This window comes from Cetorhinus maximus, chromosome 17 (assembly GCF_964194155.1).
Source record: "Cetorhinus maximus chromosome 17, sCetMax3.hap1.1, whole genome shotgun sequence".
Classification (NCBI taxonomy): Eukaryota; Metazoa; Chordata; class Chondrichthyes; order Lamniformes; family Cetorhinidae; genus Cetorhinus; species Cetorhinus maximus.
Window position 1 is genome coordinate 72088181 of NC_135895.1, and position 21823 is coordinate 72110003.

The 21823-nt window shown below is 46.9% G+C and overlaps 1 protein-coding gene across 1 annotated transcript in view; it reads left to right on the forward strand.

Annotated features, from left to right (window-relative positions):
* Positions 1 to 21823, forward strand: part of tnr (tenascin R (restrictin, janusin)) — a 484923-nt gene that overhangs the window by 256875 nt on the left and 206225 nt on the right. The window contains exons 11-12 of the mRNA XM_078561777.1: positions 10879 to 10981; positions 20924 to 20940. Of these exons, the coding sequence (XP_078417903.1) occupies positions 10879 to 10981; positions 20924 to 20940 (120 nt within the window). The remainder of the gene's footprint in view (positions 1 to 10878; positions 10982 to 20923; positions 20941 to 21823) is intronic.

Below are 21823 nucleotides of genomic sequence, written 5' to 3' on the forward strand. Positions count from 1 at the left end.
CCAATACCTCTATCACGCTCCTTTAGCTGGAACATTCTAATGCCTCTCTCACACTCCATTATCTGGGACACTATAATCCCTCTCTCTCACTGCTCTATCCGGAACACTCTAATCCCCCTCTCACACTCCTGTATCTGGAACACACTAATCCCTCTCTCACACTCCGGTATCTGGAACACTCTAACCCCCTCTCACACTCCTGTATCTGGTTAACTGTAATCCCTCTCTCACACTCCTGTATCTGGAACACTCTAATCCCTCTCTTACTCTCCTGTGTCTGGAACACTCTAATCCTTCTCTCACATTGCTGTATTCGGAACACTCTAATCCCTCTCTCACACTCCTGTATCTGGAACAATCTGATCCTTCACTCATGCTCCTGTATCTGGAACACTCTGATCCCTCTCTCACACTTCTGTATCCGGAACACTCTAATCCCCCTCTCACACTCCTGTATCTGGAACACACTAATCCCTCTCACACACTCCGGTATCTGGAACACTCTAACCCCCTCTCACACTCCTGTATCTGGTTAACTCTAATCCTTCTCTCACACTCCTGTATCTGGAACACTCTAATCCCTCTCTTACTCTCCTGTGTCTGGAACACTCTAATCCTTCTCTCACATTGCTGTATTCGGAACACTCTAATCCCTCTCTCACACTCCTGTATCTGGAACAATCTGATCCTTCACTCACGCTCCTGTATCTGGAACACTCTGATCCCCCTCTCACACTCCTGTATCTGGAACATACTAATCCCTCTCTCACACTCCTGTATCTAGAACTCTGTAATCGCTCTCTCACAATCTGTATCTGGAACGCACTAATCCCTCTCTCACACTCCTGTATCTGGTACGCTCTAATCGCTCTCTCACACTCTGTATCTTTAACACTCTAATCTCTCGCTCGCACTCCTGTATATGGAACTCTTTAATCACTCTATCACACTCCTGTATCTGGAACACTCTGATCCCTCGCTCACACTGCTGTACCTGGAACACTCTGATCCCTCTCTCACACTCCTGTTTCTGGAACCCTCTAATCCCACTCTCACAGTCCTGTATCTGGAATACTCTATTTCCCCTCTCATACTGATGTGTCTGGAGCAATCTAATCCATCTCTCACACTCCTCTATCTTGAACACTCTAATCCCTCTGTCACACTCCAGTATCGGTAACACTCTAATCCCTCTCTCTCACTCCTGTACCTGGATAACTCTAATCCCTCTCTCACACTCCTGTATTCGGAAAACTCTAATCCCTCTCTCGCAATCCTGTATCCGGAACACTCTAATCCCTCTCTATAACTCCTGTACCTGGAACACTCTAATCCCTCTCTCACACTCCACTAGCGGGAACACTCTAATCCCTCTCTATAACTCCTGCATCTGGAACACTCTAATCGCTCTCTCACACTCCGGTATCTGGAACACCCTCACCCCCTCTCACACTCTGTATCTGGAACATTCTAATCACTCCTTCACAATCACACTCCTGTATCTGGGACAACCTAATCCCTCTCTCAGACTCCTGTATCTAGAACACTCTAATCCCTCTCTAACATTCTGTGTCTGCAACAGTCCAATACCTCTTTCACACTCCTGTATCTGGAACACGCCAATCCCTCTCTCACACTCCTGTATCTGGAACACTCTAATCCCTCTCTCATACTCTGTATCTGGAACAGTCTAATCCCTCTCTCACACTCCTGTATCTGGAACACTCTAATCCCTCTCTCACACTCCTGTATCTGGAACACTCTAATCACTCTCTCACACTACTGTATCTGGAACACTGTAATCCCTCTTTCACACTCCTTTATCCAGAACACTCTGACCCCTCTCTGACACTCCTGTATGTGGAACACTCTAATCCCTCTCTCACACTCCTGTATCTGGAACACTCTAATCCCTCCCTTACTCTCCTGTGTCTGGAACACTCTAATCCTTCTCTCACTTTGCTGTATTCGGAACACTCTAATCCCTCTCTCTACTCCTGTTTCTGGAACACTCTAGTCGCACTCTTACGGTCCTGTGTCAGGAAAATTCTAATCCCTCTCTCACACTCCTGTATCTGGAACACTCTAAACCCTCTCTCTCACTCCTCTATCTGGAACACTCTAATCCCTCTTTCACACTGCTGTATCTGGAACACTCTAATCCCTCCCTCACACTCCTGTGTCTGGAACACTCTAACCCCCTCTCACACTCTGTATCTGGAACAACCTAATCGCTCCCTCACACTCCTGTATCTGGAACACTCTATCTCTCTCGCACACTCCTATATCTGGAGCACTCTGATGGCACCCTCACACTCCTGTATCTGGAACACTCTAATCCCTCTCTCAAACTCCTGTATCTGGAACACTCTAATCGCTCTCTCACACTCTGTAACTGGAATGCACTAATCCCTCTCTCAAACTCCTGTATCTGGAACACTCTAATCCCTCACTCACAGTCCTGTATATGGAACACTTTAATCCCTCTCTCACACTCCGGTAACTGGAACACTCTAACCCCCTCTCACACTCTGTATCTGGAACACTCTAATCGCTCCCTCACACTCCTGTATCTGGATAACTCTAATCCCTCTCTCACTCTCTGTATCTGCAAAACCATAATCCCTCGCTCGCACTCCTGTATATGGAGCACTCTAGCCACTCTCTCACACTCCTGTATCTGGAACACTCTGATCCCTATCTCACACTCCTGTATCTGGAAGACTTTAACCACTCTCTCACACTCCTGTATCTGGAACATTCCAATCCCTCTGTCACGCTCTGTATCTGGAACACTCTAAACCCTCTCTCACACTCCAGTATCAGGAATACTCTTATCCCTCTCTCACTCTCAGTATCTGGAACACTCTAATCCCGCTCTCACAGTCCTGTATCTGGAACACTCTAATCTCTCTCTCACACTCCGGTATCTGGAGCACTCTAAACCCCTCTCACACTCTGTATCTCGAATACTCTAATCCCTCTCTCACATTCCCGAATTTGTAAAATCTAATCCCTATCTCACACTCCTGTATCTGGAACATTCTAATCCCTCTCCCACACTCCTGTATCTGGAACACTGTAATCCCTCTCTCACATTCCTGTATCTGGAACACTGTAATCCCTCTCTCACGCTCCTGTATCTGGTGCACTCTAATCCCTCTCTCACACTCCTGTATCTGGAATAAACTAATCCATCTCACACACTCCACTATCAGGAACACTCTAATCACTCTCTCACTCTCGGTATCTGGAACTCTCTAATCCCTCTCTCACAGTCCTGTGTCTGGAACACTCTAATCGCTCTCTCACAATCTGTATCTGGAACATTCTAATCTCTCGATCGCACTCCTGTATATGGAACACATTAATCACTTTATCAAACTCCTGTATCTGGAACACTCTGATCCCTCTCTCACACTCCTGTACCTGGAACACTCTAATCCCCCTCTCACACTCCTGTATCTGGAATGCTCTAATCGCTCTCTCACACTCCTGTATCTGGAACACTCTATTCCCCGTCTCATACTCCTGTGCCTGGAGCAATCTAATTCCTCTCTCACACTCCAGTATCGGGAACACTCTAATCCCTCTCTCACACTGCTGAATCGGGAACACTCTAATCCCGCTCTATAACTCCTGTATCTGGGAAAATCTAATCCCTCTCTCACACTCCTGTACCTGGAAAACTCTAATCCCTCTCTGACACTCTGTGTCTGCAACACTCCAATAACTCTTTCCCACTCCTGTATCTGGAACACTCTATTCCGTCTCTTACACTCCTGTATCTGGAACACGCGAATCTCTCTCTCACACTCCTGTATCTGGAACAATCTAATCCCTCTCTCACACACCTGTGTATGGTTCACTGTAATCTCTCTCTCACACTCCTGTATCTGGAACACTCTAATCCCTCTCTCACACTCCTCTACCCGGGACACTGTAATCCTTCTCTCACACTCCCTATCCGGAAAACTCTCATCCCTCTCTCACAATCCTGTATCTGGAACACTCCAATCCCTCTCTCACACTCCTGTATCTGGAACACTCTAATCACTCTCTCACACTACTGTATCTGGAACACTGTAATCCCTCTTTAACACTCCTTTATCCGGAACACTCTGACCCCTCTCTGACACTCCTGTATCTGGAACACTCTAATCCCTCTCTCACACTCCTTTATCTGGAACACTCTAATCCCTCTCTCACACTCCTGTCTCTTTATAATCTAATCCCTCTCTCACACTACTGTATCTGGAACACTCTAATCCCGCTCTCACACTCCTGTATCTGGAACACTCTAATCCCTCTCTCACACTCCTGTATCTAGCACAATCTAATCCCTATCTCACACTCCTGTATGTGGAAAACTCTATCACTCTTGCACACTTCTGTATCTGGAACACTCTAATCCCTCTCTAACACTCTGTGTCTGGAAGACTCCAATACCTCTCTCACATTCCTTTAGCTGGAACACTCTAATCCCTCTCTCACACTCCAGTTTTGGGGACACTCTAATCCCTCTCTCACACTGCTGTATCCGGAACACTCTAATCCCTCTCTCACACTCCTGTATCTGGAACACTCTAATCCCTCTCTCACACTCCTGTATCTGGAACACTCTAACCCCCTCTCACAGTCCTGCATCTGGAACACTCTAATCCCTCTTGCACCCTCCTCTATCTGGAACACTGTAATGCATCTCTCGCAATCCTGTATCTGGAACACTCTGATCCCGCTCTCACACTCCTGTATCTGGAAGAATCCAGCCTCTCTCTCACACTCCTGTATCTGGAACAATGAAATTCCTCTCTCACACTCCTGTATCTGGAACACTGTAATCCCTCTCCCACACTCCTGTATCTGGCACACTCTTATCATTCTCTCACACTACTGTATCTGGAACACTGTAATCCTTCTTTCACACTCCTGTATCTGGAACACTCTATTCGCTCTCTTACACTTGTGTATCTGGAACAATCTAATCCCTCTCTCACACTCCTGTACCTTGAACACTGTAATCCCTCTCTCTCACTCCTGTATCTGGAACACTCTATTCCCTCTCTCACACTCCTGTATCTAGAACATGCTAATCTCTCTCTCACACTCCTCTATCTGGAACAATCTAATCCCTCTCTCACACTTCTGTATCAGTGAAAATCTAATCCGTCTCTCACACTCCTGTATCTGGAACACTCTTATCCCTCTCTCACACTCCTTATCTGGAACACTCTAATCCCACTCTCACGCTCCTGTATCTGGAACACTGTAATCCCTCTTTCACACTCCTGTGTTTGGAACACTCTAATCCCTCTCTCACACTCCTGTATCTGGAACACTCTAATCTCTCTCTCACACTCCTGTATCTGGAAGACTGTAATCCCTCTCTCACACTCTGTTATTGGAACACTCTAATCACTTTCTCACACTCATGTATCTGGAACACTCTAATCCCTCTTTCTCACTCCTGTATCTGGAACACTCTAACCCCTCTCTCACACTCCTGTATCTGCAACACTCTAATCTCTCTCTCACACTCCTGTATCTGGAACATTCTAATCCCTGTCTCGCATTCTGTATCTGGAACACTCTACTCCCTCTCTCACACTCCTGTACCCGGAAGACTCTAATACCTCTCTCACACTCCTGTATCTGGAAGACTCCATCCTCTCTCCCCCACTCCTGTATCTGGAACACTCTAATCCTTCTCTCACACTCCTCTATCTGGAACACACTAATCCTTCTCTCACACTCCTGTATCTGGAAGACTTTAACCACTCTCTCACACTCCTGTATCTGGAACATTCCAATCCCTCTGTCACGCTCTGTATCTGGAACACTCTAAACCCTCTCTCACACTCCAGTATCAGGAATACTCTTATCCCTCTCTCACTCTCAGTATCTGGAACACTCTAATCCCGCTCTCACAGTCCTGTATCTGGAACACTCTAATCTCTCTCTCACACTCCGGTATCTGGAGCACTCTAAACCCCTCTCACACTCTGTATCTCGAATACTCTAATCCCTCTCTCACATTCCCGAATTTGTAAAATCTAATCCCTATCTCACACTCCTGTATCTGGAACATTCTAATCCCTCTCCCACACTCCTGTATCTGGAACACTGTAATCCCTCTCTCACATTCCTGTATCTGGAACACTGTAATCCCTCTCTCACGCTCCTGTATCTGGTGCACTCTAATCCCTCTCTCACACTCCTGTATCTGGAATAAACTAATCCATCTCACACACTCCACTATCAGGAACACTCTAATCACTCTCTCACTCTCGGTATCTGGAACTCTCTAATCCCTCTCTCACAGTCCTGTGTCTGGAACACTCTAATCGCTCTCTCACAATCTGTATCTGGAACATTCTAATCTCTCGATCGCACTCCTGTATATGGAACACATTAATCACTTTATCAAACTCCTGTATCTGGAACACTCTGATCCCTCTCTCACACTCCTGTACCTGGAACACTCTAATCCCCCTCTCACACTCCTGTATCTGGAATGCTCTAATCGCTCTCTCACACTCCTGTATCTGGAACACTCTATTCCCCGTCTCATACTCCTGTGCCTGGAGCAATCTAATTCCTCTCTCACACTCCAGTATCGGGAACACTCTAATCCCTCTCTCACACTGCTGAATCGGGAACACTCTAATCCCGCTCTATAACTCCTGTATCTGGGAAAATCTAATCCCTCTCTCACACTCCTGTACCTGGAAAACTCTAATCCCTCTCTGACACTCTGTGTCTGCAACACTCCAATAACTCTTTCCCACTCCTGTATCTGGAACACTCTATTCCGTCTCTTACACTCCTGTATCTGGAACACGCGAATCTCTCTCTCACACTCCTGTATCTGGAACAATCTAATCCCTCTCTCACACACCTGTGTATGGTTCACTGTAATCTCTCTCTCACACTCCTGTATCTGGAACACTCTAATCCCTCTCTCACACTCCTCTACCCGGGACACTGTAATCCTTCTCTCACACTCCCTATCCGGAAAACTCTCATCCCTCTCTCACAATCCTGTATCTGGAACACTCCAATCCCTCTCTCACACTCCTGTATCTGGAACACTCTAATCACTCTCTCACACTACTGTATCTGGAACACTGTAATCCCTCTTTAACACTCCTTTATCCGGAACACTCTGACCCCTCTCTGACACTCCTGTATCTGGAACACTCTAATCCCTCTCTCACACTCCTTTATCTGGAACACTCTAATCCCTCTCTCACACTCCTGTCTCTTTATAATCTAATCCCTCTCTCACACTACTGTATCTGGAACACTCTAATCCCGCTCTCACACTCCTGTATCTGGAACACTCTAATCCCTCTCTCACACTCCTGTATCTAGCACAATCTAATCCCTATCTCACACTCCTGTATGTGGAAAACTCTATCACTCTTGCACACTTCTGTATCTGGAACACTCTAATCCCTCTCTAACACTCTGTGTCTGGAAGACTCCAATACCTCTCTCACATTCCTTTAGCTGGAACACTCTAATCCCTCTCTCACACTCCAGTTTTGGGGACACTCTAATCCCTCTCTCACACTGCTGTATCCGGAACACTCTAATCCCTCTCTCACACTCCTGTATCTGGAACACTCTAATCCCTCTCTCACACTCCTGTATCTGGAACACTCTAACCCCCTCTCACAGTCCTGCATCTGGAACACTCTAATCCCTCTTGCACCCTCCTCTATCTGGAACACTGTAATGCATCTCTCGCAATCCTGTATCTGGAACACTCTGATCCCGCTCTCACACTCCTGTATCTGGAAGAATCCAGCCTCTCTCTCACACTCCTGTATCTGGAACAATGAAATTCCTCTCTCACACTCCTGTATCTGGAACACTGTAATCCCTCTCCCACACTCCTGTATCTGGCACACTCTTATCATTCTCTCACACTACTGTATCTGGAACACTGTAATCCTTCTTTCACACTCCTGTATCTGGAACACTCTATTCGCTCTCTTACACTTGTGTATCTGGAACAATCTAATCCCTCTCTCACACTCCTGTACCTTGAACACTGTAATCCCTCTCTCTCACTCCTGTATCTGGAACACTCTATTCCCTCTCTCACACTCCTGTATCTAGAACATGCTAATCTCTCTCTCACACTCCTCTATCTGGAACAATCTAATCCCTCTCTCACACTTCTGTATCAGTGAAAATCTAATCCGTCTCTCACACTCCTGTATCTGGAACACTCTTATCCCTCTCTCACACTCCTTATCTGGAACACTCTAATCCCACTCTCACGCTCCTGTATCTGGAACACTGTAATCCCTCTTTCACACTCCTGTGTTTGGAACACTCTAATCCCTCTCTCACACTCCTGTATCTGGAACACTCTAATCTCTCTCTCACACTCCTGTATCTGGAAGACTGTAATCCCTCTCTCACACTCTGTTATTGGAACACTCTAATCACTTTCTCACACTCATGTATCTGGAACACTCTAATCCCTCTTTCTCACTCCTGTATCTGGAACACTCTAACCCCTCTCTCACACTCCTGTATCTGCAACACTCTAATCTCTCTCTCACACTCCTGTATCTGGAACATTCTAATCCCTGTCTCGCATTCTGTATCTGGAACACTCTACTCCCTCTCTCACACTCCTGTACCCGGAAGACTCTAATACCTCTCTCACACTCCTGTATCTGGAAGACTCCATCCTCTCTCCCCCACTCCTGTATCTGGAACACTCTAATCCTTCTCTCACACTCCTCTATCTGGAACACACTAATCCTTCTCTCACACTCCTGTATCTGGAACACTGTAATCCCTCTCTCACACTCCTGTATCTGGAACACTCTAATCCCTCTCCCACACTCATGTGTCTGGAACACTCTAATCCCACTCTCACACTCCTGTATCTGGGACCCTCTAATCCCCCTCTCACACCCCTGCATCTGGAACACTCTCATCCCCCTCTCACACTCCTGTGTTTGGAACACTCTAATCCCTCTCTCACACTCCTGTGTTTGGAACTCTCTAATTCCTCTTGCACCCTCCTGTATCTGGAGCACTGTAATGCATCTCTCGCAATCCTATATCTGGAACACTCTGATCCCGCTCTCACACTCCTGTATCTGGAAGAATCCAGCCTCTCTCTCATGCTCCTGTATCTGGAAAACTCTAATCCCTCTCTCACACTCCTGTATCTGGAACACTGTAATCCCGCTCTCACACTCCTGCATCTGGAACACTCTAATCCCTCTCCTACACTCCTGTATCTGGCACACTCTAATCACTCTCTCACACTACTGTATCTGGAACACTGTAATCCCTCTTTCACACTCCTGTATCTGGAACACTCTATTCCCTCTCTCACACTCCTGTATCCGAAGACTGTAATCCCTCTCTTTCACTCGTGTATCTGGAACAATCTAATCCCTCTTTCACACTCCTGTACCTTGAACACTGTAATCCCTCCTTCACACTCCTGTATCTGGAACACTTTATTCCCTCTCTCACACTCCTGTATCTAGAACACACTAATCTCTCTTCACACTCCTATATCTGGAACAATCTAATCCCTCTCTCACACTCCTGTTTCTGGAACACTCTAATCCCTCTCTCACGCTGCTGTATCTGGAACACTGTAATACCTCTCTCACACTCTCTATCCGGAACACCCTAATCCCTCTCTCACCCTCCTGTATCTGGAACACTCCAATCTCTCTCTCACACTTTTGTATCTGGAACACTCTAATCCCTCTCTCACACTCCGGTGTCTGCTTCTGTCTAATCCCTCTCTCACGCTCGGTATCTGGAACGCTCTAATCCCTCTCTCACAGACCTTTTTCTGGAACACTCTAATCTCTCTCTCTCTCACTCCGGGATCTGGAACACTCTAACCCCCTCTCACACTCTATATCTGGAACAATCTAATCCGTCTCTCACGCTCCTGTATCTGGAACACTCTAATCCCTCTCTCACACTCCTGTATCCGAAGACTGTAATCCCTCTCTCACACTCCTGTATCTGGAACACTCTAATCCCTCTCTCACATTCCTGTGTCTGGAAGACTGTAATCCCTCTCTAACATTCCTGTATCTGGAACTCTCTAATCCATCTCTCACATTCCTGTATCTGGAACACTGTAACGCATCTCTCACACTCCTGTATCTGGAACACTCTGATCCCACTCTCACACTCCTGTATCTGGAAGACTCCATCCTCTCTCTCACAGTCCTGTATCTGGAACACTCTAATCCCTCTCTCACACTCCTGTATCTGGAACACACTAATCCCTCTCTCACACTCCTGTATCTGGAACACTGTAATCCCTCTCTCACACTCCTGTATCTGGAACACTCTAATCCCCCTCCCACACTCCTGTGTTTGGAACACTGAAATCCCACTCTCACACTCCTGTATCTGGGACCCTCTAATCCCCCTCTCACACCCCTGTATCTGGATCACTCTCATCCCTCTCTCACACTCCTGTATCTGGAACACTCTAATCCCTCTTTCTCACTCCTGCATCTGGAACACTCTCACCCCTCTCTCACACTCCTGTATCTGCAACACTCTAATCTCTCTCTCACACTCCTGTATCTGGAACACTCTAATCCCTGTCTCGCATTCTGTATCTGGAACACTCTACTCCCTCTCTCAAGCTCCTGTGTCCGGAACACTCTAATACCTCTCTCACACTCCTGTATCTGGAACACTCTAATCCCTCTCTGACACCCCTGTATCTGGAACACTCTATTCCTCTCTCACGCTCCTTTATCGGGAACACTCTAATCCCTCTCTCACTCTTCTGCATTTGTTCTCTTTGCTGTGCTCTGTTGATCTCAGTGAACTTTCTCCCGCATCTTTTTGTTACTGTAGCCTTGGATCCCCCTCGGGACATTTCCTTTGCAAACATCACCGAAGATTCAGTGACAATGATGTGGAGCAGGCCTCTGGCTCCCTTCGACCATTACCAGATGTTGTACCAGCCAGCTGCAATCATGGGTGGTAAGTTATGGAGATTCTTTCCCTTTGTCTTCACCCTCATTGGCACTGTGTCCTTCAACAACAAGACACTGCTCTTCATTCTGCTGCTTCAGCTCGGTCACACTCATCACAAATTAAATTTTGGAAAATGGTCATTCATCCTCTTAACAGCACTTCTTGGGGTTTCTAACCATGTGCTTTACCTGTCCTGCTAGTGTTTGATGGGGACAGTGTCGAGGGAGCATTACTCTGTATCTAACCCCATGCTTTACCTGCCCTGGGAGTGTTTGATGGGGACAGTGTAGAGGGAGCTTTACTCTGTATCTAACCCCGTGCTCTACCTGTCCTGGGAGTGTTTGATGGGGACAGTGTAGAGGGAGCTTTACTCTGTATCTAACCCCGTACTGTACCTGCCCTGGGAGTGTTTGATGGGAACAGTGTAGAGGGAGCTTTACTCTGTATCTAATCCCGTGCTATGCCTGTCCTGGGAGTGTTTGATGGGGACAGTGTAGAGGGAGCTTTACTCTGTATCTAACCCCGTGCTATACCTGTCCTGGGATTGTTTGCTGGGGACAGTGTAGAGGGAGATTTACTCTCTATCTAACCCCGTGCTGTACCTGTCCTAGGAGTGTTTGATGGGGACAGTGTAGAGGGAGCTTTACTCTGTAATAAAACCCTGTGCTGTACCTGTCCTGGGAGTGTTTGATGGGGACAGTGTAGAGGGAGCTTTACTCTTTATCTAACCCCGCACTGTACCTGCACTAGGAGTGTTTGATGGGAACAGTGTAGAGGGAGCTTTACTCTGTAATAAAACCCTGTGCTGTACCTGTCCTGGGAGTGTTTGATGGGAACAGTGTAGAGGGAGCTTTACTCTGTATCTAACCCTGTGCTGTACCTGCCCTGTGAGTGTTTGATGGGGACAGTGTAGAGGGAGTTTACTCTGTATCTAACTCCGTTCTGTAGCTGTCCTGAGAGTATTGGTTGGATAGTGGAGAGAGAGGTTTGTGTTTATGGAGTGCTGCTTAACTATACATGTTGAACATTTTCATGTACGTTGTAAGGGTATTGATACACTCCTTTATGGGCCAGCATTTAATGTGCTCATCTTGTAGGTTTGATTGTGTAGGACATGGTCTCAATGAGACAGAGCGTGTGCAGGGTTGTGTGTGTGATATACTGGCTGGACTTTGCTTGTAGATGGTAGTTTATCTTAAAACAAATAGGGCATTTTTTGACTGGTGTTTTCATGTATATAACTAGGATTTGTGTGTCCATGATCTGGACAGTGGTTCATGTTTTTAGCAGTGTTTGGATCAGCAAGCAGGTACCATGTGCTGTGTTTGAGTGTACACTGGGTGGCATCTGTCCGATAAGAATGATGAACCACATGTGGTTAACAAAGAAGGTCAAGGACAGTATCTGGAAGGCAGCAGTTCAGGTAGACAAGGTTATAAAGATGGCATATGGAATGCTTTCCTTCATTGGCAGAGGTATAGAATAAAAAAGTAAGGATATAAAGTTGGAATTGTATAAAACACTGGTGAGGCCACAACTGGAGTATTGTGTGCAGTTCTGGTCACCACATTACAGGAAGGACGTAATAGCTCTGGAGAGAGTGTAGAGGAGGTTTACAAGAATGTTGCAGGGTTAGAAAAGTGTAGCTACAAGGAGAGATTGGATAGGTTGGGGTTATTTTCCTTAGAACAAAGAAGGCTGAGAGGTGACTTGATTGAGGTGTACAAAATTATGAGGGGAATAGATGGAGTGGACAGGATAAAATTGTTTCTCTTGGTGGAGAATTCTAGAACCAGGGGACATAGATTCAAGGTAAGTGGCAGAAGGTGTAGGGGGGACATAAGGAAAAACTTTTTATGCAGAGGGTAGTGGGTGTCTGGAATTCGCTGCCTGAGTTGGTGGTAGAGGCAGAAACTCTAAACTCTTTTAAAAAGTACCTGGATCTGCACCTTAAGTGCTGTAATCTGCAGGGCTATGGGCCAGGTGCAGGAAGGTGGGATTAGAAAGGGCACCTGGGTGTCCTCGAGCAGGCTGGAATGTTCAAGATGGGCTGAATGGCTTCCTTCTGTGCTGTAACTTTTCTATGGTTCTATCCAACCAAAAACTAAGGTATACAAAGCGCCAAAAACTAATGGTAGGCCAGAGGATTGGGAGTTTTTTAGGAACCAGCAGCAGATGACTAAAAAGCTAATAAAGAGGGAAAAAATTGATTATTAAAGTAAATTGGCAAGAAATATAAAAACAACTAGCAAGAGCTTCTACGGGTATATATAAAGAGACTGGCTAACGTGAGTGTGGGATCCTTGGAGGATGTGACTGGAGAATTGATAATGGGGAACAGGGAAATGGCAGATAATTTAAACCAATATTTCGCATCAGTTTTCACAGTGGAAGACACTATAAACATCCCAAAGTTATCAGATAAGCAAGGAGCTAATGGGAGGAAAGATCTTGTGACAGTCTCTATCACAAGGGACAAAGTATTTGACAAACTAATGGGACTAAAGGCAGACAAGTCACCAGGACCTGATGGCCTGCATCCAAGGGCAGAATTTTGCCCTCAGATGGCGTGTGGGCCCCACCGGCTCGGCGGTGGGCGTACAGCCGACTCCCGCTACCGAAACGAGGCCGACTGCCATTTTGAGTGGGTGGGCCAACTAGGGGAAGCGCCTTGCACTTCCTGTTCCGGGGGGGAGGGATTCCCCAGCTGTCAAAGTGCGCTCTTTCACCCATGCACACGAAAGATTGCACTGCTCCCTGAGGCAAAGTCCTGTCTCAGGGAGATCAGTGACAGGTGAGAAAAGTCTAAAAATAGACAAATATTGAAATTATTAACATGTGCCCCTCATGTAACAATGTCACATGAGATGGGACATGTTAATAATAAACACTTAAAATTTATTACATTTTTAAAAAACGGACATGAAACTTCATCCCGCCAGTTGATGAAGTTTCATCAATAATCTGGAGTCCGCTGGGGCTCCTGGCCTGTCAGCCAGCCTTAAGCTTGGACAGGCAGGTCTTAAATTATTTTAATGAGCCTGTCAATGGCCTCAATTGGCCACTGACAGGTCGGTGGGCGGACAGCTGATTTCGCTGTCCGCCCGCCTTCCTAAAAATTTAAAGGGACTGGGGTGACGTCGGGGATTCCTCCTGACATCATCCCACATCATTTTCCCCTCGGCGAGCAGACCCTGCCCCCAAATCGCCGAGAGGAAAATCCTGGCCCAAGGGTTTTAAAGGAAGTGGCAGCAGAGACAGTGGAGGCATTGGTCGAAATATTCCTGAACTCACTGGATTCCAGGAGGGTCCCAGCGGATTGGAAAACCGCTAACGTGATGCCCCTGTTCAACAGGGGAGGGAGACAAAAAGCAGGAAACCATAGGCCAGTCAGCCTAACATTTATCATTGGGAAAATGCTGGAGGCCATTATTATGGAAGAAATAGCAGGTCATTTAGAAAAGCTTAACACAATCAAACAGAGTCAACATGGTTCTGTGAAAGGGAAATCATGTCTGACAAATTTGCTAGAGTTCTTTGAGGATATAACAAGCAGAATTGATAAAGGTGAACCAGTAGATGTAGTGTATTTGGATTTCCAGAAGGCATTGGATAAGGTGCCACATAAAAGATTATTGCATGAGATAAGAGCTCACGGTATTGGGGGTAATGTATTAGCACGGATTGAGGATTGGTGAACACACAGAAGACAGGGAGTTGGGATTAATGGGTCTTTTTTAGGTTGGAAAGACGTAACTAGTGGAGTGCCACAAGGATCAGTCCTAGGGCCTCAATTATTTACTATCTCTATTAGTGACTTGGAGGGGGGGGCAGAGTGTAATGTATCCAAATTTGCTGACGATACAAAAATAGGTGGGAGGGCATGTTGTGATGGAGGACATAAGGGGTCTGCAAGGGGATATAGACAGGTTGAGTGAGTGGGCAAAAACTTGGCAGATGGAGTTTAATGTAGGAAAGTGTGAGGTCATGCACTTTGGTAGGAAAAATCAAAAGGCAGTTTATTATTTAAATGAAGAGAGACTCCAAATAAGTGCAGCACAGAGGGATCTGGGTGTTCTTGTGCATGAAACACAGAAGTTTAACATGCAGGTGTAGCAAGTAATTAAAGAGGCAAATAGAATTTTGGCCTGTATTGCTGGGGGGGCTGGAGTTTAAAAATAGGGAAGTCTTGTTACAATTGTACAGGGTGTTGGTGAGGCCGCACCTGGAGTACTGTGTACAGTTTTGGTCCCTGTATTTAATAAAGGGTATACTGGCATTGGAGGCAGTTCAACAGAGATTCACTAGGCTGATTCCTGGGATGAATGGGTTGACTTATCAGGAACAGCTAAACAGGTTCGGCCTTTATTCATTTGAGTTTAGAAGAATGAGGGGTGATCTTATCGAAACGTACAAGATTCTGAGGGGGGTTGACAGGGTAGATGTTGAGATGTTTTCACTAGTGGGAGAATCTCGAACTTGGGGACATAGTTACAGAATAAGGGGACACTCATTTAAAACTGAGATGTGAAGGAATTTCTTCTCTCAGAGGGTACTGAATGTCTGGAATTCTCTACCTCAGAGAGTTGTGGAGGCTAGATCACTGAAAGTATTTAAAGAGGAGGTAGATAGATTTTTGAAATATCAGGGAGTTGAGGGATAGAAGGAACTGGCATGAAAGAGGAGTTGAGGCCTGGGGCAGATCAGCCATGATCTTATTGAACGGTGGGGCAGGCTTGAGGGGCCGAATGGCCTACTCCTGCTCCTAATACTTATATTCTAATGTTCTTATGTACATGGTATGCTGCGTGTTCACACTGGGTGGGGTCCATACACTGTGTGCCATGTGTGTATGAATTGGATGGGGTCTAAACACTGTGTGCCGTGTTTGTACACACTGGTTGGGGTCTGTACATTGTGTGCCGTGTGTGTACACACTGGTTGGGGTCTGTACACTGTGTGCCGTGTGTGTACACACTGGTTGGGGTCTGTACATTGTGTGCCGTGTATACACCCACTGGGTGCAGTCTGTACACTGTGTGCTTTGTGTGTACACACTGGGTGGGGTCCATACACTGGGTGGGCACCGTACACTGGGTGCCATGTGTGTGTACACTGGGTGGGGTCTGTACAATCTGTGCTGTGTTTGTACACACTGTGGCATGTGAACACACTGCGTGACCTGTGCGCGCACATTGTGACGTGTGAAAACACTATGTGGCCTATGCAGACGCTGTGTTGTGTGCAGACATTTTGTGACGTGTGCAGATACTGTGTGGTATGTGCAGAAACTGTTTGGCATGTGCAGGCAATATGTAGCATGTGCATACGCCATGTGGCGTGTGCATGTACCGTGTGGTGTGTGTAGGCACCATGTGGCGCATGTACTGTGTGTGGTGCCTGCACTGTGTGTGGCGTGTGCAGTGTGTGTGGCACCTGCACTGTGTGTGGCGTGTGCAGTGTGTGTGGCGCGTGCAGTGTGTGTGGCGCGTGCAGTGTGTGTGGCGCGTGCAGTGTGTGTGGCGCGTGCAGTGTGTGTGGCGCGTGCAGTGTGTGTGGCGCGTGCAGTGTGTGTGGCACGTGCAGTGTGTGTGGCGCGTGCAGTGTGTGTGGCGCGTGCAGTGTGTGTGGCATGTTCACTGTGTCAGGAGTATACACTTTCTATGCTATGTGTGTGCGCACCAGAATCATACAATCATTGGAATAATTGCATTCCTCCCAGTGCCTCCGTGCTGATTCTCCACAGAAGCAATTCACCTGCCCCTCCCCACACCCCAAAATTTCCCCGTAGCCATGCAAATTTCCTCTTCAGATGATGATTCAATTCACTTTTGAAAGCCTCCATTGACCCTGTCTCCACCACACTCTCAGACAATGCATTCCAGACCCTAACCATTCGATTGACCCTGTCTCCACCACACTCTCAGGCTGTGCATCCAAGACACTAACCGCTCAATTGAACCTGCCTCCACCACATTATCAGCCAGTGCTTTCCAGAACGGAACCACCCGATTGACCCCGACTATACCACACCCTCAGACAGTTCATTCCTGACCCTAACCACTCCATTGGCCCTATCTGCACTACACTTATGGACAGTGCATTCCAGACCCTAACTACCCGATTGACACTGTACTCACCACACTCACAGGCAGTGATTCAAGAACACCTCAAATGTCTGTCCCACACTCTCAGGCAGTCATTCCAGATGCTAACAACTTGATTGACCCTGTCTCAAGCATACTCAGTGCATTTCAGATCCTAACCACTCGATTGACCCGGTCTCCACCATACTCTCAGGCAGTGCATTGCAGATCCCGACCACACAATTCACCCTGTCTTTACCATACCCTCAGGCAGTGCATTCCAGACCTTAACCACTCGATTGAACCTGTCTCCAACACACTCTCAGGCAGTGCATTCCAGACCCAAACCACATAATTAACCCTGTCTCCACCATGCTCTCAGGCAGTGCATTCCACATCCTAACCACTCGATTGATCCTGTCTAAAACAAACTCTCAGGCTGCATTCCAGATACTAACCACTCGATTGACACTCTCCCCACCACAGTCTCAGGGTGTGCATTCCAGACTCTAACCACTCCATTCAATCTGTCTCTACTATAATCTCAGGCAGTGCTTTCCAAATCGTAGCCACTCGATTGAATCTGTCACCACTAAAATCTTGGCCAATGCATTCCAGATCCGAATCACTCGATTGACCCTGTCTCCACCACACTCTCAGGCAGTGCATTCCAGACTCTAACCACCTGACTGACCCCTGTCTCCACCACACACTCAGGTAGTGAACTCCAGGCTCTAACCACTCGATTGACCCTGTCTCCACCGCACGCTGAGGCAGTGCATTCCAGACCATAACCACTCAATTGACACTCTCTCTACCACACACTCAGGGTGTGCATTCCACACTCTAACCACTCCATTCAATCTGTCTCCATTATAATCTCAGGCAGTGCTTTCCAATTCCTAGCCACTCGATTGAATCTGTCACCAATACACCCTCAGACAGTGTATTCCACATCCTAACCACTCGATTGAACCCGTCTCCACCAAACTCTCAGACTGCGCATTCCAGATCCTAACATCTCGATTGACCCTGTCTCTACCACACTGTCAGACAATGCATTCCAGATCCTAACCACTCGATTAACCCTGTCTCTACCACACCCTCAGTGCATTATTGACCCTGTCCCCACCACACTCATAGGCAGTGCATTCCAGATCCAAACATCTTCAAGGACCCTCTCTCCACCATATACTCAGGTAGCGCATTCCAGATCCTAACCACTTGCTTGACCCTATCTCCGCCTTACTCTCAGGCAGTGCATTCCAAGCCCTGAGCACTCAATTGACCCTGACTCCATCGCGCTCTCAAACAGTGCATTACAGATCCAAACCATACGATTGACCCTGTCTGCTCCAGATTCTCAGACAGTGCACTCCAGATCCTAACCACTCGAGTGAGTCTGTCTCCATTACAGTCTCAGGCAGTGCATTTAATTCCTAATCACCCAATTGACCCTGTCTCCACCACATTCTCAACAGTGCATTCCAGACCCTAACCATTCAATTGACCCTGTCTCTGCCACACACTCAGGCACCGCATTCCAGAACCCAACTGCTCGATTGACCCTCTCTCCACCTCAGTCCTGGAGAGTGCATTCCAGACCCTAACCATTTGATTGACCCTGTCTCCAACACTCACAGGCAGTGCATTGCATACCATAACCACTAGCTTAACCCTGTCACCACCACACCCTTAGAAAGTGCATTCAAGATCTTAACCACTCGATTGACCCTGTCTCCACCATAGTCTCAGACAGTGCATTCCAGATCCTAACCACTCGATTGACCCTGTCTCCACCACAGTCTCAGACAATACATTCCAGATCCTAACCACTCGATTGACCCTGTCTCCACCACAGTCTCAGACAGTGCATTCCAGACCGCAATCACTCCATAGACCCTGTCTCCATCGCGCTCTCAAGCAGTGCATTCCTGACACTAACTATTCAATTGACCTTGTCTGCACCACACTCTGAGGCAATGCATTCCATGTCCAAGCATCTCGATTGACCCTGTCTCCACCATACTCTCAGACAGTGCATTCCAGGTCCTAACCACTCGAGTGACCCAGTCTCCACCACACTTTCAGAAAGTGCATTCCAGATCCTAACCACTTGATTGACACTGTCTCCAACAGACTCACTGGCAGTGCATTCCAAACTCTAAGCATTCAATTAACCCTGTCTCCAACCCCCTTTCAGACCGTGCATTCCAGATCCTAACTACTTGATTGACCCTGTCTCCACCACACTCTCTGGCAATGCATTCTGGACCCTAATCACTTGAATGACCCTGTCTCCACCAAACTCTCAGGCAGTGCACTCCAGATCCAAACAACTCGATTGACCCTGTCTCCACCACACTCTCAGGCAGTGCATCCCAGATCCTAACTACTCGATTGACCTTGTCTCAACTACACTCGCAAACAGTTCATTCCAGACCCTATCCACTCAATTGACCCTGTCTCCACCATTCTCTCAGACAGTGCATTGTAGATCCTAATCACTTGATTGACCCTGTTCCGCCACACACACAGGCAGTGCAGTGCCGACCCTAAGCGCTTTATTGACTCTGATTCCATCACACCCTCAGACAGTGCATTGCAGATTCTAACCATTCGATTGACCCTGTGTCCACCATACACTCAGACAGTGCATTCCAGGCCCTAACCAGTCGATTAACCCTGTGTCCACCACATCCTCCACAGTCTCAGGCAGTGCATTCCAGACCCTAACTATTGAATTAACCTTGACTGCACCACACTCTCAAACAGTGCGTTCCAGACCCTAACCACTCGATTGACCCTGTCTCCACCAAACTCTCAAACAATGCGTTCCAGATCCTAACCACTCAATGAGGTGTGCAAAATTATGAGGGTAATAGATGGAGTGGACAGGATAAAATTGTTTCCCTTGGTGGAGAATTCTAGAACCAGGGGACATAGATTCAAGATAAGTGGCAGAAGGTGTAGGGGGTCATGAGGAAGAACTTTTTTATGCAGAAAGGTAGTGAGTGTCTGGAATTCACTACCCAAGTTGGTGGTAGAGGCAGAAACTCTGAGCTCTTTTAAAAGGTACCTGGATCTGCACCTTAAGTGCTGTAAGCTGCAGGGCTATGGGCCGGGTGCAGGAAGGTGAGATTAGAAAGAGCACCTGGGTATCCTCAGGCTGGCATGGACAAGATGGGCCGAATGGCCTTCTTCTGTGCTGTAACTTTTCTACTGGAATGAACTGTTTGAGAGTGTAGTTGAGACAGGGTCAATCGACTAGTTAGGGTGGGGGATGGACTGCCTGAGAGTGTGGTGGAGACAGGGCCTATCGAATGGTAAGGATCCATAGAAACCATAGAAAAGTTACAACACAGAAGGAGGCTATTCAGCCCATCTTGTCTATGCCAGCCCGAGGACACCCAGGTGTCCTTTCTAATCCCCCTCCCTGCACCCGGCCCATAGCCCTGCAGCTTGCAGCACTTTAGGTGCAGATCCAGGTACTTTTTAAAAGAGTTTAAAGTATCTGTCTCTACCACCAACTTGGGCAGCGAATTCCAGACACCCACTACCCTCTGCGTAAAAAAGTTCTTCCTCATGCCCCCCCTACACCTTCTGCCACTTATCTTGAAGCTATGTCCCCTGGTTCTAGAATTCTCCACCAAGAGAAACAATTTATCCTGTCCACTCTATCTATTCCCTTCATAATTTTGTACACCTCAATCAAGTCACCTCTCAGCCTTCTTTGTTCTAAGGAAAATAACCCCAACCTATCCAACCTCTCCTTGTAGCTACACTTTTCTAACTCTGGCAACATTCTTGTAAACCTCCTCTGCACTCTCTCCAAGGCTATTACATCCTTCCTGTAATGCAGTGACCTGAACTGCACATAATACTCCAGTTGTGGCCTCACCAATGTTTTATACAATTCCAACATTATATCCTTACTTTTATATTCTATACCTCTGCCAATGAAGGAGAGCATTCCATATGCCTTCTTTACAACCTTGTCTACTTGAACTGCTGCCTTTAGGGACTTGTGTACTTGTACGCCAAGATCACTCACTTCATCTACCCCTCTTAGTATATTCCCATTTATTGTGTAATCCCTGTAACTATTTGACCTCCCTAAATGTATGACCTCACACTTCTCTATGTTAAAATCCATCTGCCACTTTACCGCCCACTCCACCAACCCAACTATATCGTTTTGGAGATTATGGCCATCCTCTACACTATCCACTACTCGGCCAATCTTCATGTCATTTGCAAATTTCCCAGTCGTGCCCCCCACGTTCACGTTCAAACCGTTAATATATAATACAAACAGCAAGGGTCCCAACACCGAGCCCTGTGGAACACCACTTGAGACAACTTTCCATTCGCAAGGACATCCATCAACCATTACCCTTTGTTTCCTGTTACAAAGCCAACCTTTTATCCAGTTTGCCACATTACCCTGAGTCCCAAGGGCTTTTACTTTCCTGGCCAATCTGCCATGTGGGACCTTGTCAAATGCCTTGCTAAAATCCATGTATACAACATCCACTGCACTACCTTCATCAACCCTTCTTGTCACTTCCTCAAAGAATTCAATCAAATTTGTGAGGCAAGACCTTCCTTTAACAAATCCATGCTGACCATCCCTGACTAGTCCATGCCTTTCCACATGACAGTTAATCCTATCTCTCAGGATTGATTCTACTAATTTTCTCACCACCAATGTAAGACTAACTGGCCAATAATTG